This window comes from Rhinolophus ferrumequinum, chromosome 7 (genome assembly GCF_004115265.2).
Source record: "Rhinolophus ferrumequinum isolate MPI-CBG mRhiFer1 chromosome 7, mRhiFer1_v1.p, whole genome shotgun sequence".
Taxonomy (NCBI): Eukaryota; Metazoa; Chordata; class Mammalia; order Chiroptera; family Rhinolophidae; genus Rhinolophus; species Rhinolophus ferrumequinum.
Window position 1 is genome coordinate 63,425,042 of NC_046290.1, and position 14,274 is coordinate 63,439,315.

The following is a 14,274-nucleotide window of genomic DNA, read 5'->3' on the forward strand; positions in this document are numbered from 1 at the left end:
GGACAAGATTAACTGAAATCATATATACAAAGAGCCCAGCACAGTGACAGGCACAAAGCAAGCCCTCAAATGTTACCTGTTACCATTATTATTATTATTATTACTTATAGGTTATTTACACCATTTTATATTAATAGGTTATTTATAGCCACAGGATTATTAACAACTATGTTATATTTCTTACTTGTCCAATCCAGCACATTAAATAAGATGGGTCAAGGGACTGAGCCATTTTGAAAGCTTCATGAGCTTGCTAGGAAAAAAGGCAAGAAAATAGTACATCAAGTCATTTTATAAACTTTGTATTAAACCACTTATGTTTAAAAAGCATAAAATAAGAGAATAAGAAAAGTCAGACTTGTCAACATAAATATATCCATGAAGCTAAAACTTCACTGTTTAAGCACAATTAGCAATGCTTGAAATAGTGTTTTAACTATAGCCCAAGAACACTCCTGGGTCCAACAGATTTCTTACAGGCTTGGGGGTTCTGTCCCCAGCGAAAGGGCGATTCAGGGGTCCATCTCGTAGTCAGCACAACTTTTAACTAATGACCCATATATTTGCTAGCCACAGGCTTGAAGGAAGTGACTAAATAAGGCCATATCTATTCTCTCTTTAAGTTTAATTGGGAGGATAAGAACTAACACCAAAGACGTCTGAGACATGTACCTGCTACTAGACAAAAAGAGAGGTCAGCATAAATCTGCACTAAACAGTCTTTAAAGATACCTCATTTGGACACATTAAGTTGCCTGTTTCTTTTTCTGCTACAAAAAATAACTTATATACTGCTTTATGTCATTTTCTCAATAATCTTTGTGTAACAGGAAGCAATCTTATTTTTCCTCTAAAAAAGAAAGCTAATGGGCAACTGTGCCATGCTATCATAAAACTGTACTCATGGTTTATTAACTAACACCTTGTTTTAAATTTTAAAAAAATATTTTCACATACTTTACGATTGACATTAGTATTTCCTTCCTAATCTAAAACAATCTCTGCTGTGACTTAATGTATTCCTGAGACTATTACTGAAGCTATTTTAAAAGAATGATATTCATACTGGCTAAAACACAAAACAGTACAGATGTGTTATCTACAGATTTGCAGAAACTTCTAAACATGACCTACAAACACACACCCAACTCCAATTCTCTAATGTATAACTGTTCAAGTATGACAAATTACACTGTGATTTTAAAAGGGATTAATATCCTCTAAAACCAAATTTAAATCACCCAAGCAAAGGTTAAATTTAAGCTGCCAGAGAGTACCAATCATCACCCTACCCTCAATACAGCCTATATGGGACTCCTCTTATATGTTTACAGATAAAATGAACAACACCCAAATAATTCACAGAATGGTTCTAAATGAAAAATCAACGTAATTATAGAACTTAAAATTTCTTGAGTGGTATGAAAAGCGTAAAATAAATCTTACCCATTCATTATTCAATAACATAAACTAAAGGTCATCAATTATCTAGCACATTAGAGAGAATACTGGATAGATAACAATGCACACAGTATTTCTCCACAAGAAGTTGAACTGTTATGAAGAGATGATACGTAGAAAATGTTCTTTACTTTTAATCTGACAAAACAGACAACACATTTACCTCAATGTTTTCATTTGCAAGGTATAACACTCCCAAGTTGGTCCATGCAACAGCATTCTAAAAAACATATATAAATTTTTATATAAACATATGTATGTATAACAGGTTTCTTGTCTACATGGAAGTCTCAGAAAATTATTAACACTAAATTTTGAAATTCTTTTTCATAGGCAGACACACAGAACACTCACAATTTGCTCCGTTTGGATTGATTTGATGAAACAGTGTTGAGCAAGGGCATAATTGGCAATACCTGAAAAATAGAGAACTTGATGAAACTGAATTTTATTACCTGAAATGAGCAAATCTTCTAAAATTATTGAAGTGTTACTCAATTCTTACCACTGTGACATGAAACCACACCAAGAGCATTCCAGTATAAGTGGTTATTACTGTTGAGTCTCACTGCCTTTTTCAAACACTGAAAAATAAAATTAGATCAATTTTTATTTCTTGGAATGTCACATTTATAGCGACATAAATGTGGTTTATGTGAAAACACTATAGTAGTTATCAAAAACATCTTTCAGAAAAGCACTCAGTTTTTCTTAAGTTTATAAAAAAAATTTCTCAAAATCATACGTGTAAAGATTTCTCCAACAACTCTTTAAGATCATTCGTATTGCTGCCTGTTTCTGCCAGATGTTGTGCTTGGCGATAATAATTAATTCCAAGATCACACCATGTATTAGACGTAGACATCAGTTTTAATGCACGCCCATAACACCTACAGAAATATAAAACAAACATTATATTTTGTTATAATGTCCTAACTCAATTTGAATGTCATTATCTAGCAATCTTTGTTAATTACCTTCCTCCAAGATGGAGGAGCTCATTTTTCTTTAGTACTTGTTTTCCTTCTTTCTGACCTAGAAGGATTCCTGAAACACTAACATTCACTTTAGATGGTGAGACAGCATACAGACTGGTACAGGCATCCCCAACTAGCTTCCAAAGGCAAGACACATCAGCTTGATGCTGCAAAGCCCTGAAAAAAGAACAGTGTGATTCTTATAAATCATTCCCAAAAAGTATAAAATTCATCTCCCTCATTATTACTTACAATTAAAACAGAAAAATTATACATAAAATCCTGATTAAGAGCTACTTCCTTAAATAAGTGCAGTGAATGATTTACTAAATTCCTTCTAAGAATTACATTTTATTACCTCCCTAATAGAAAGAAGGGGAGAGAAAGAGAAGGAATTGATTGCTTTAAGCTAAGTGCCAGAAATTTTGCAAACATTTCTTCATTATTTTTTTCAGAAGTAGCAGAAATCACATAAATAAATCTGTAAGTTTTTCAGAACCAATTTATCTTTAATATTGACTTCTTTTAAAAATATGCTCTTTGTGTTTGTTTAAACAATAACCAAGCAGTAGTTGGTAACTCTCTTAACAGTTGATTACTGTAAACTCAAGTTTTTGCTTTCTGATCTCCCATAAATAAAAAGAGACTAGTAAATGCATGACATATCAAATATACTTGGTGATCCAAAGAATTTTTATGCTCTGAGACAACACCAACCATCTAAATAAATATTAAAATGTGAAATGTCATATTTATTGAAGTAGGATTGAATGGACAAGCTCAAAAAATAGAAAAATTAATTATGATGAAAAGGGCACTTCTTTTTAGAATGAGAAAATCTCAGTTATACATTTCTCTTCATTTTTCTCTTCTCAAGATCTATAAAAACAGCAATTTCATTTAAGCCAAATCTCGATAATCAGCTATCACAAACAGCTCTGTTACTGGCAGATGGACAAGCAGATGGACCATTTTTCATAGCCTTTTCTACTTATGGAGTCTTGCCAAAAATCATTTTCCAATCTTCCAGAGAAGTAAGATTAATTACTGCAGTCATCACTGAAAGTCCCCTATAAGGACCAGGAAGGACAATACTATTTGTAGCTCCTTTGCCTAAATATCTTAGCCTAATTTCTAAAATTGACAGCATGAGAAAAGACAAAAAAAAAAAAGAGAGAGAGAGAGAAGCAATTTTAACAGCCTATACTCTTACCTCCTTCTAAGTTTAATAAAAAATAAAACATCTGTAAAGTGAAATAACTTCTATCACACACAAGAATTGTGAATTGTGGTAGTGTGAACTCTCAAGTATAAAAGTAAATATAAATTTTAGGATTATCACTTTAAAGGTTTTGTATACCTCCTTATAATTGGTTGTTGAGTGCTACATGTTTTCCAGAACAAAATTCCCCACGCTAAGGCAGTATTTTTAACTCAAGTATCATCACTCAAAGGTTCACATTTTCTCTTAAATATAGTTCCAAGTATGCCTTCTTCTTTCCCTCTTTGGAAAGAGCTATATATTATGTAAGATTTGAAAAGTTGCAATAAAAATCAGTGGGAGAAAAAAGCCTAAGGTTTTTGTTTCGTATTTGGTTTATAATCAAAGCAAAGAAATCCTGGAGCAACCAAATCAATAGGGAACAGAGAAGGCAAGTAGGAAAAGAAAGGAAGGGAAGCATAAGAAAGATGTTTAAGAGCAAAAAAATTCAAATGCATGTCTAACTTGTGTACTTTCTAAAGTCATCTACCACAAATAACACTCTAACCTAGCTAATGAATTTATAGTTCAATAAAATACCAGATTTATTCAAGTTTTTCTGATTCCTTTTTTATTATTAGACATCACTTTTTTCCTACACAGGTTCTCTCCAGGAGCAATCAGATGACTCACTTCCCCTGACCGTCGGTCCTACCAATAAGCCTAAAATCATCCCTTACCACTGAACGTAAAACGTATTGGGCACCTACCTGAAGCTCTATTTCCCAATGATTCCAATTCAAGATACTTGTATTTTTGGTCTTCTGAGAGAGAACACCAACATGTGGCTCTCAGAGCAGCTACCTCCCTAGCAGATAGCTTCTTCCTTCCCACCCTTCCCTATGCATTCAGCATGGCAGCTACTGAAGAAACTATATTCCCCAGCACAAAATTAATACAAAATATACATTCTAGAATTGGCTAGTCTGTTATTCTTTGTTTGATATTCTGAATAATGATTGCTATATCTAACAGAATAAACACAGAATGACTTTCTAAATTTGGCTTTATTATAATACTAAGAATAGAAACACAGCGAATAATACAAACCAAGTAAAATATTCCAGTGCTTGTTCTATGCAGTCTACAGCTTTGCCATCAAGATAATCGACTAGAGCTGCTTTTGCCATCATGAGGTGGCATTCACCCAAACCTAAAATCAGGTAAGTTTGCAGTTGTTAAAACATGTTTAAAAAAAATTTAAAACGAACTTTGAAAATTGGGATTTTGCCTAAATGCTACTCTCTATCTATCATGTTACTATTTATTAACTATTGGGAAACAAGATTTGACCTTTATATGTTCAAAACTGAATAGCAAACTATATCACAAAAATTAAATGAAAAAGCAATCTCCTAAAGTGCCTATTAAACATTAAATAAATGTGAGTTATCCTTCTCTTCAGGAGTTGTACAACACATATATATTTATTTTAAAAAAAAGGTTTCCAAGGCCTAAGTTGCGTGTCACTTAAAATATATACTATTTCTGCTTTAAACCTCAATTGTTTATTTAAAAAGCAAAAGGAAATGGAGGAAAGCATATATAATGGGCACCAGGTTTTTTTAATGGTTAGATATAATTATTAGAATTTTAGATTAGACATGCATGGTGCTATTTCAGTTTATATAACCAAAAATAATTTGTGAAGAATAGGTATTTATGGAGGAACTGAAATATTTAAATAACTATAAAACAATATAAGTTGCCTCTAAAGTTCAAAAATTGAAAAAAAGGAGCTCTTATAACTTACAAAACAATTAGAATGTATTACAATATTCTGAGGATATAGTGAATTAATCATTAAAATATAAGAACAGAAAAACTCTTGTTTTAGAGATCCATTTTTAGATCCAATAGTTATCATGCTATTCGTCTAAAAATTAAATCTCTATCATATTATTGACTGTTATGAAACAAGATTTGAACTTTTTACATTCAAATCTACATAACAACCTATGCTATAAGAGGTTCATACTGGATGCTTGCTGTTGACTAAAGAAGTCCTTTTCAAGTTACTTACTACATTTTGGAAATTTAGTCAAGGATTTTATATTTCAGTATCACAAAAATCAAAGGAGCTATTAAAAAGAAATTACCTTTCAAAGCAGGCACATAATCTTCTTTCTTTTTAATGATCAGCTGGTACTGAGCTACAGCCTCCTTATATTTGCCTAGGATTTGCTGTATCGCTGCAACCTTAAACACGCTGTATATGGATTCTGGGTTCAGCTCACTGGCTTTTGTGAAGGATTTCAAGGCCGTTGTATAGCCACCTCGGCTTAGGTATGCCTCGCCTAATGATTCCCAACAATTGAAGTCCTTTGGGTCTGCCCTTAATGCTGCCTGTAAACTAAAATTTCAAAAAACAGTAAGAGAACTCAAAGCAGTAGAACCACTTCCACATCTAAAAGGAAAATATAAAATAAATAATTCAACTGAATCACATATATCAATGGTTCCTTCTTTTATAAAAGTGCTATTTAAAGCAGGTATACCTGTACCTTTTATAATTTGAATATTTTCAATACTATGAAATTTCATTACAAATTTGGAATGAATAAGAACAAAATATTTTTTTGAAGAAGTGCTGACCAGAATTTCTTTCCTTGACTATTTGGAAGAATTCCACTTTCCTATCCTATCTGAATAGGATATATGTGCCTCAGCAGTCTATAAACCCCTGCCAATCCTACCAAAACAGAAATAATCATAGTTAAAAAACAGGAATAACAAACATGCTTTAAATTTCTGATTAACTCCCATTTCCAGGAAATTTTAAATGCCTATATTCTAGATATCAACATAAATCAGAATCAACTTTATCTTGATTTTAATGTTTTATTTACCTGTAATTATAGCTCAAACGAAATGACTGAAAATGAGCTGCTGCAAATGCCCTCGAAGCTACCAAATGTCTCCCCGTCCAAAAACAATGCATGTCAGTGCGAGAACAACAAAAATATTAACCTTGGCTTCTTCTTATTCCTTACATTTCTGTTGAGAATCTAGTATATGTCTGATCTAATACTATTAAGACTACTAGATTGGCTATCTCCTTAACAATAGGATATCACTTAATCCATTATTGCAATGCCAGTGCCTGGCACATAATAAGAACGAATCAACTTTAAATAAATTTTGCTATGTTTCCCTTCAAACCACAACCTGGTATGAAGCAACTTGTAAACTTCATTTTGGCTACAAACAGAGTTTAAGAAACCATTAGGCAGTAACAGAGTTTAAATATAATAAGGTGCCTTACTCAGCCACTGCTTGAGAATGTTGACCAGCTTTCAAGTAGTAAAGTCCGCGCCTAAGCCAGGCCCACTTTGCCATGCCAGCACTTGCCTTCTGAGTTACTGCTGTTAGGATAGCTAAGGCGGTTTCCTAATAATGAGAAAGGACTAATATTAGATAAATCAAATATCATGAAAATACAGAGCACCTTTGAAAATATACAAGTATATTTTCATTTACCACTTCTGATTTTTTAAACTTGCACTGGTATACTGAACTACAGTTTCAACACTAAGTATGAGTAATTTAATGTCTGCCAATGAAAAGAAAATTCACTGTATAAAGTGACAAAAATATTTCTATTGTATCTACAAAGACAAATAAAAAACATTCTTGTAAGTATACATATATACAAATGCTTTTATTTCTACACTAAGCCTAGAAACAAAAGACGAAAGTGTGTCAGTTACTAGACATACCATCTCTTCCAGCTCCACGCTTAAGTCAACAGCAGCAGCTCCGGATTCAGCATCTGTGTCATCTAATTCAAAAGCTTTCCTGTAACATCCACGGGCTCTGTTTTTATCTCCTACTACGTCTCTGTAATAATGACCTAAATAGCAGAAAACTTTGCCCATATATGTATCCAGTCTGGCAGCCTTTGAAATAAAAATTGATAATAACACAATATTAAAGTTTGTCTCTTTAAAAACATGAAAGATAAATACACAGATTAAAGTTTTAGTAAATATACAAAAATATTCCAAATCATCCTTTAACGTAAGATCTAAAACAAACATGAAAACTGGCTGTCACTGCTTATATAAACTAAACATTAGTGTAAAAAATGTTACCTTTGTTAAAAGAAATGCAAAACTTGAGTTATTAATATTAGATTAATCTGCTTCTATGAGTCAAGATAAGAAAGTAAGACTTATAAATGTTAAACATCTAAAAAACAAACAGTTAAACATCTAGAATTACACAAGGCTCATATGCCCATAAAACAACAGTAGAAATCACCTAAAAATATTGTTTTCCTGAGATAATTATGTCTATTTTCCATAACATGTGTTTCTTAAATAAGTAATTTTTACATTTTTGGTTTACTTTTCTCCTTGAAAACCCATATAACATTCTCACAAAACCTTATGTATGAGAGATGACACACAAAATCAGTTCAGTAAAAAGTAAGTTTGGGGCTGGCCCGGTGGCTCAGGCGGTTGCAGCTCCATGCTCCTAACTCCGAAGGCTGCCGGTTCGATTCCCACATGGGCCAGTGGGCTCTCAACCACAAGGTTGCTGGTTCAACTCCTTGAGTCCCGCAAGGGATGGTGGGCAGCGCCCCCTGCAACTAAGATTGAACACGGCACCTTGAGCTGAGCTGCCACTGAGCTCCCGGATGGCTCAGTTGGTTGGAGTGCGTCCTCTCAACCACAAGGTTGCTGGTTCCGCAAGGGATGGTGGGCTGCGCCCCCTACAACTATCAATGGCAACTGGACCTGGAGCTGAGCTGCGCCCTCCACAATTAAGACTGAAAGGACAACAACTTGAAGCTGAACGGCAACCCCCACAACTAAGATTGAAAGGACAATAACTTGACTTGGAAAAAAGTCCTGGAAGTAGTACACAGTTCTCCAATAAAATCCTGTTCCTTTTCCCCAATTAAAAAAAGTAATAGTAATAAAAGATCTTCAAAAAAAAAAAAGTAATTTTCAGTACCTAACTTATATAATTATTATTTATGATTTTATAATGAATGCATTTCAACTCATTTCAACTATGAATTGAATAGTAGCATTTGTTTTACCTTTAGAAAGTGGGTGAGAGCCTTTGTTTTATCTTTTCTTGTTTCTTCACCCATGAACCAATATGTTAACCCAAGTTGGTAATGATATTCAGCAACTTCAGCATCCTTCTCAAGAGCTCTCTGAAAACTAAGTCACCGAGGGGAAGTAAAAAGGAATATTAAAATATATATGATATAGCAGCCTCCCAGTTCAAATACTCAAAGTGTGAGTGATTAAAGGATGCTGAATTAGAAACAAGTTATTGCCATAAGGATTCAGAATCTAATGAGAAAAAGAAAATTTTGTTTAAGAAGAGGAGCTTTAAAAAGGCTTTTAACACTGCCAGTGTTAAAGGAAGAGCTCCAACCAACAATGGCCTTTTAACACTGCCAGTGCTTAAGTGTTCAGAGCACACCCAACAAACATGTAGGCTAACTGAACATTACGACCAGCTAATCAGATTTTAAATCCATCATGGAATTTTATATAGTCACTATGCTACATACTAAATACATTTGTTAAAAATACTAATACTTAAAGCTTACAAAGATCAAATGTATACGAAACTGGATCTTTCTCAAGTCCATTCATTTTGAATTTTTGAAAAAATGTAATAAACTAAAATGATTTGATCTATGAGCAATCTATATATCCTTACCATTTTTCTGCTTGTAGATAGTCCTTTTTGGTAAAATGAATCAAAGCCTCCAGGGCATGAGCTTCAGCTAGGTCAGGGTAAGAAGAGAGAACGTCTTCCATTATCTATAAAGTAGAAATCTGTCAAATCCATATTCAAATAAAAATAACTTTAAAAAAAAAAAAAGTCTCAGATTGAATGAAAAAAACCAACCTTTGAAGCTTCATCTAACGAGCCTTTGTTCAGATAAGCCAAGCCTTTGAGAACCAAAAGTCCTGGGATATTATGTGCATCAGAAACCTAGAAAATAATTGTAAAGAACTGCTATAAATCTCCTCCAATACAATGGAGCAATTTTGCTTTAATTAGAGAATGACCATAGAAGAGTATAGAATAAAGACTCAGAAGTTCTGATTTCTATCACTATTAACACTTTCATTCTCTGTACCCTTTTTATTAGGGAAAATTTCAAATACATAAAAAAATTAGAGAACAGTATAAAACCACATGTACTCTTCATCCAGCTTCGAAATTATTAACTCAAAGCCAATCTCTTCTTCTCTATACCTTCACCCATTTCACTAAACTCCTACTTAGATTATCCCAGATATTACAACTTTTTATCTGATACTTCAGCGTCTATGTCTAAAAAATAAGTTCATTTTTTAAATAACAAAATCATACTATCATTATAAACACCTAAACAAAACCAATCATCTTTAATATCATCAAATAATTAGCCAGTGTTTAAAGTTCTCAGTTGTCTCATAATATATTAGAAAAATTTATTTTAATCAAAATCTAAGCAAGGTACATACATTTCAAATGGCCAATAGGTCTCTTACGCCTCTTTTAATCTATAGGGTTCCCTTCCATCTCTTTTTTATTTCTCCCTTGCAATTTACCGAAAAGTATGGGGCATTTGTCAGTTTCTCACAATCTAGTTTTTGCTGAATGTATTCTCATGGTATTGACATGTTCTGTAGTCCCCTGTATCTTAGTTAGCTCTAGAAGCTTGATCTGATTCAAGCTTCTGATTCAGGTTTGATGTTGTGGCAACAATACCTAAAGTGTACTTGAGTTTATGTCTGGTTGTCTTTCTTTTTGTGGTGTTAGCAGCCATTGATCCTCAATGCCTAAATCTATTCATTTATTACAGACGGTAAAAATTGTGATTTTTTTTTCTCATTCTGTCATTCATTTGTGGAATACTTCAACAAAGAGAAATTTCCTCTTCTGTACCATCTATTTCATTATTTTTAGGAATAGTCCATATAGGAAGGGCAAGATAAATGTCTTGATTGTTTTCAATTCGCTCCTTCGCATCCTCCAAAGTTTATTTTATTGAGAATGTTTTGTATCACCATGAATACATTGATTTAAACATATTTGCTGTCTTTAATCCATTGCAGTTACTGGTGCTCAAAACATCCACTCTACTGCCAGTGAGAAGCATTTCATGCTAGTTTCTAAGCCCTTCGGACACAATGCTAGCAGCCTTTTATAGTTTCCTTGCTTTCTAGCATTAAAAGATGTTCTGGGCTCATCTCATGCATTTTCTGTCTCAGACCTGGACTCGACCAGTTCTCTAAGTAACATTTCATTTTGGTTTTTTATTAAAATATATATATATATATATATATATTGGAAAGACCTCTACAAAGCACTCACACAAAACATATTATTGGTGGTAAGACAAGTAGAAAACAAGAAAATAAGATTAAGTTCTTGAAGGATGCTGGCAACTATTCTAATTTTAAAGAAATAACATGAAATGCAATGCCCTTTGAAATGTACAAAACAACAATTTTTTTAAAGTCAAAACCTTGTAATATACTAAGTAATCTAATTTTAATTTTAGATAAAAAATGCTCTCATCTGACAAAAATCTTTAAAGGCACTATGTTATTATTCATAATTTCCTAATTAAGTTATTTGCTAGGGAATTTCAAAGTTACTTGAACAAAAAACATTAAGAAATCACTTTCCTTCTTAAATATCAATCTTCTTCTGAGTGTTTTATTAAATTGAATAAGACAAACGACGTTCTCTACCATTATTAAGTGTCCTTAACAATATTTGTCAATAATCTATGAAATATTTTCCCTAAGAAAAAAATTTACATTCCCAAATTAGTAATGATGAAGTAGTAGCTTAAGAGGGCAAAAAGAAAAGAGAAAAAGAGCAAGAACTAAAGAAAGAAACTGCATCATGAAGAGCACTATAAGTACTTAACCAAGAAGCAAATAAATTACTTTAGGAGCTTCCAATCGGGTGAATGATTTACAAAAGTGCAGATGCGGTGAATTAATACCTCTAACACAAAATTCTTCTAAGTCCATATTTATAGTAAGGAAAAAGTGGCTGATGCCTGGTTGATAGGAAACGAAATAAGGTAAAGGGGAAAATTCAACAATAAGACTACCTGATCAAAAGTACAGATTGCTTCCTCTGAAGATTCATAATCTGAGAGTTTAATCAAAGCCTCTGCTTTCAAACGAAGACAAAGATTCTTCTGATGAAGACTGCCGCCCGACACATGAAGATTATCGATGTTCTTCAGGGCTGACAAAATTAAGAACATGTGAATGAAGACAACTATATCACTTCACTTGTTTTTCTTTTTCAGGGAAACATGTACTAAATTGCACACACAATAAGAATAAATTGCCAAAACAATAAGAATAAATTGCCAAAACAATAAGAATAAATTGCCAAAACAATAAGAATAAATTGCCAAAACAATAAGAATAAATTGCCAAAACAATATACACAAAGAATAACTCAAAGCTAAATATAAATTATTCCCTGAACTCTTTATGGAAATATCTGAATATAAAACAGGGCAGATCTAAATTTAAAACCTTTATCGTCACATGATATATAATAAAACTGAATATCCTAAAAACACAGCAATGGCTATCAATGAGGTGTGATCAAACAATGCAGTGAATATTTAAATTTAAAAAAAATGATTACAGTAAAAGACACATTACAATTAATCCTCCTCAAAATACTCCCCCCACTTCAAACACACTTATCCCATCATTCTTGCCACTTTCTGAAAGTTCTGAAAGTCTCTGTCAGTGTCTTACTGTGTTTCACTGAAAATAAGACCTAGCCGGACCAGCAGCTCCAGTAAGTCTTTTGGAGCAAAAATTAATATAAGACCCGGTCTTATTTTACTATAAGATTGGGTCTTATATAATATAACACCCGGTCTTATATTAATTTTTGCTCCAAAGACGCATTAGAGCTGATGGACCGGTTAGGTCTTATTTTCGGGGAAACACGGTAGTTGTGCTGTCATGGCTGCCTCGATGTCCTGAATCAATTCAAAACATTTACCTTTCATGGTCATTTTGACTTTGGGGAAGAATCAGAAGTCTCACAGTGCCAAATTCAATGAATAAGGTGAATAAGGGCACACTGTAATGTTGTTATTGAACAGAAATTACCATACCAGAAGTGATGTGACACAGAGGCTTTCTGTTGTGATCACAAAATATGGTGAATGCTGCAGCTGAGTGCCATCCACCGGAAAGAAAGGCAGGGATCTTCAATATGGGAAGTGGCACACTGAACCTTAGTAATACTGTGTCACAACTTTCAACTGTCAATTGGGTGTGAGCTCCAGTTGAGAGAAGGTGCATTTAAAAGTGTGCTGTAAATCATGGATGACGAACAATACATTAACATAAAATGGGTAAACGGTTTCATCCTCCATCATGACAACGCTCCATGTCACACATCACTTCGGGTACGGCAACTTCTGTCAGATAGAAACATTACAGTGTGTCCTCATCCACCTTATTCACCGGATCTGGCACCGTGCAATATCTGGCTGTTTCCCAAAGTCAAAATGACCATTGAATTGATTCAGAACATCGAGGCAGCCACAACAGCGCAACTAATGATACTCAGGAAAGAGGACTTCGAGAACTGCTTCGTAAAGTGGCAAGAACAATGGGATAAGTGTGTTCGAAGCGAGGGGCAGTATTCTGAGGAGGATTAACAGCAATGTGTCGTTTACTATAACAATTTTTTTGATTTAAACATTCACTGTATTTTTTTATCACACTTAGTACATCTGCTACATAACGAAGGTTAGCCTCAGTAAATCCATCTGTAACAAACATAGCAAATTAAGGATCATGGAAGGGGAAAGAAGTTGAATTAGAATGGACCGGGGTGAACTGTTTTTCAACTATAGCGGTTAGGCCACCAGCTGATTAAGAGAAGTGAATCACTTTTTGTGATTTTCTATCTCATCATATTCACATAGGCTCCAAGATGCCATTCCTTATCTACACCAGAGGAATTAAGAACTAGTGAAGGTCAGGGCCACACCAGGAACTTCCTTGTTACAAAGACAGCACCACCACACAAGCCAAAATTGACTGTCAAAATTCCAAGGGCGGGAAACCTTTGATAAATATTCATCGTCAATTTAAAAATACACTAGTAGACAGGCATACAGACTTGGCATTTTTTTCAGCTCCTTAATGAAATTTAAATTAGTTGGCAACTTAAAATACAAAATATATAGCAGTCTTTAAGATATATATATTTTTTTCAAACCACTGTCTTTCTCTTTTAAGATGGAAAGAAACAGAGTTGGCCACCCTCAAAGATGTCAAGGGTACCTTGATTGCATGAAAGAATAGCTTCCTTAGGTCTATGCATTTTGACTTGGGCTTCTGCCAGATGATACCATCCAGTTGTGCAGAGAGGGCTTTCTTTTAACCCTAAAAGGATAAAAGCAACAATAAAATCCAAGGTTTCCATGACTACTGAGATGAATGGCATCACCTCTACTCCCCAAATCAGACTCCTCCCCTGTCCCTCATCTCTCATATCTAATCAATCACAAAGTCACACTGATTGCAGGCTCCGATTCGTTTCTCT

The 14,274-nt window shown here is 33.7% G+C and overlaps 1 protein-coding gene across 9 annotated transcripts in view; it reads right to left on the minus strand.

The window, feature by feature from the left end:
* The window catches only part of SKIC3 (SKI3 subunit of superkiller complex), a 75,606-nt gene that overhangs the window by 38,123 nt on the left and 23,209 nt on the right, over positions 1–14,274 (minus strand). For all 9 annotated transcript variants that reach the window (XM_033110162.1, XM_033110163.1, XM_033110158.1 and 6 more), the window contains 15 exons: positions 14,013–14,114; positions 11,792–11,931; positions 9,580–9,666; positions 9,388–9,491; positions 8,750–8,876; positions 7,419–7,598; positions 6,965–7,089; positions 5,799–6,052; positions 4,750–4,852; positions 2,439–2,615; positions 2,207–2,351; positions 1,967–2,045; positions 1,816–1,877; positions 1,625–1,681; positions 185–253 (listed from right to left, as the gene is read on the minus strand). In XM_033110162.1, the coding sequence (XP_032966053.1) occupies positions 185–253; positions 1,625–1,681; positions 1,816–1,877; positions 1,967–2,045; positions 2,207–2,351; positions 2,439–2,615; positions 4,750–4,852; positions 5,799–6,052; positions 6,965–7,089; positions 7,419–7,598; positions 8,750–8,876; positions 9,388–9,491; positions 9,580–9,666; positions 11,792–11,931; positions 14,013–14,114 (1,811 nt within the window). The remainder of the gene's footprint in view (positions 1–184; positions 254–1,624; positions 1,682–1,815; positions 1,878–1,966; positions 2,046–2,206; positions 2,352–2,438; positions 2,616–4,749; positions 4,853–5,798; positions 6,053–6,964; positions 7,090–7,418; positions 7,599–8,749; positions 8,877–9,387; positions 9,492–9,579; positions 9,667–11,791; positions 11,932–14,012; positions 14,115–14,274) is intronic.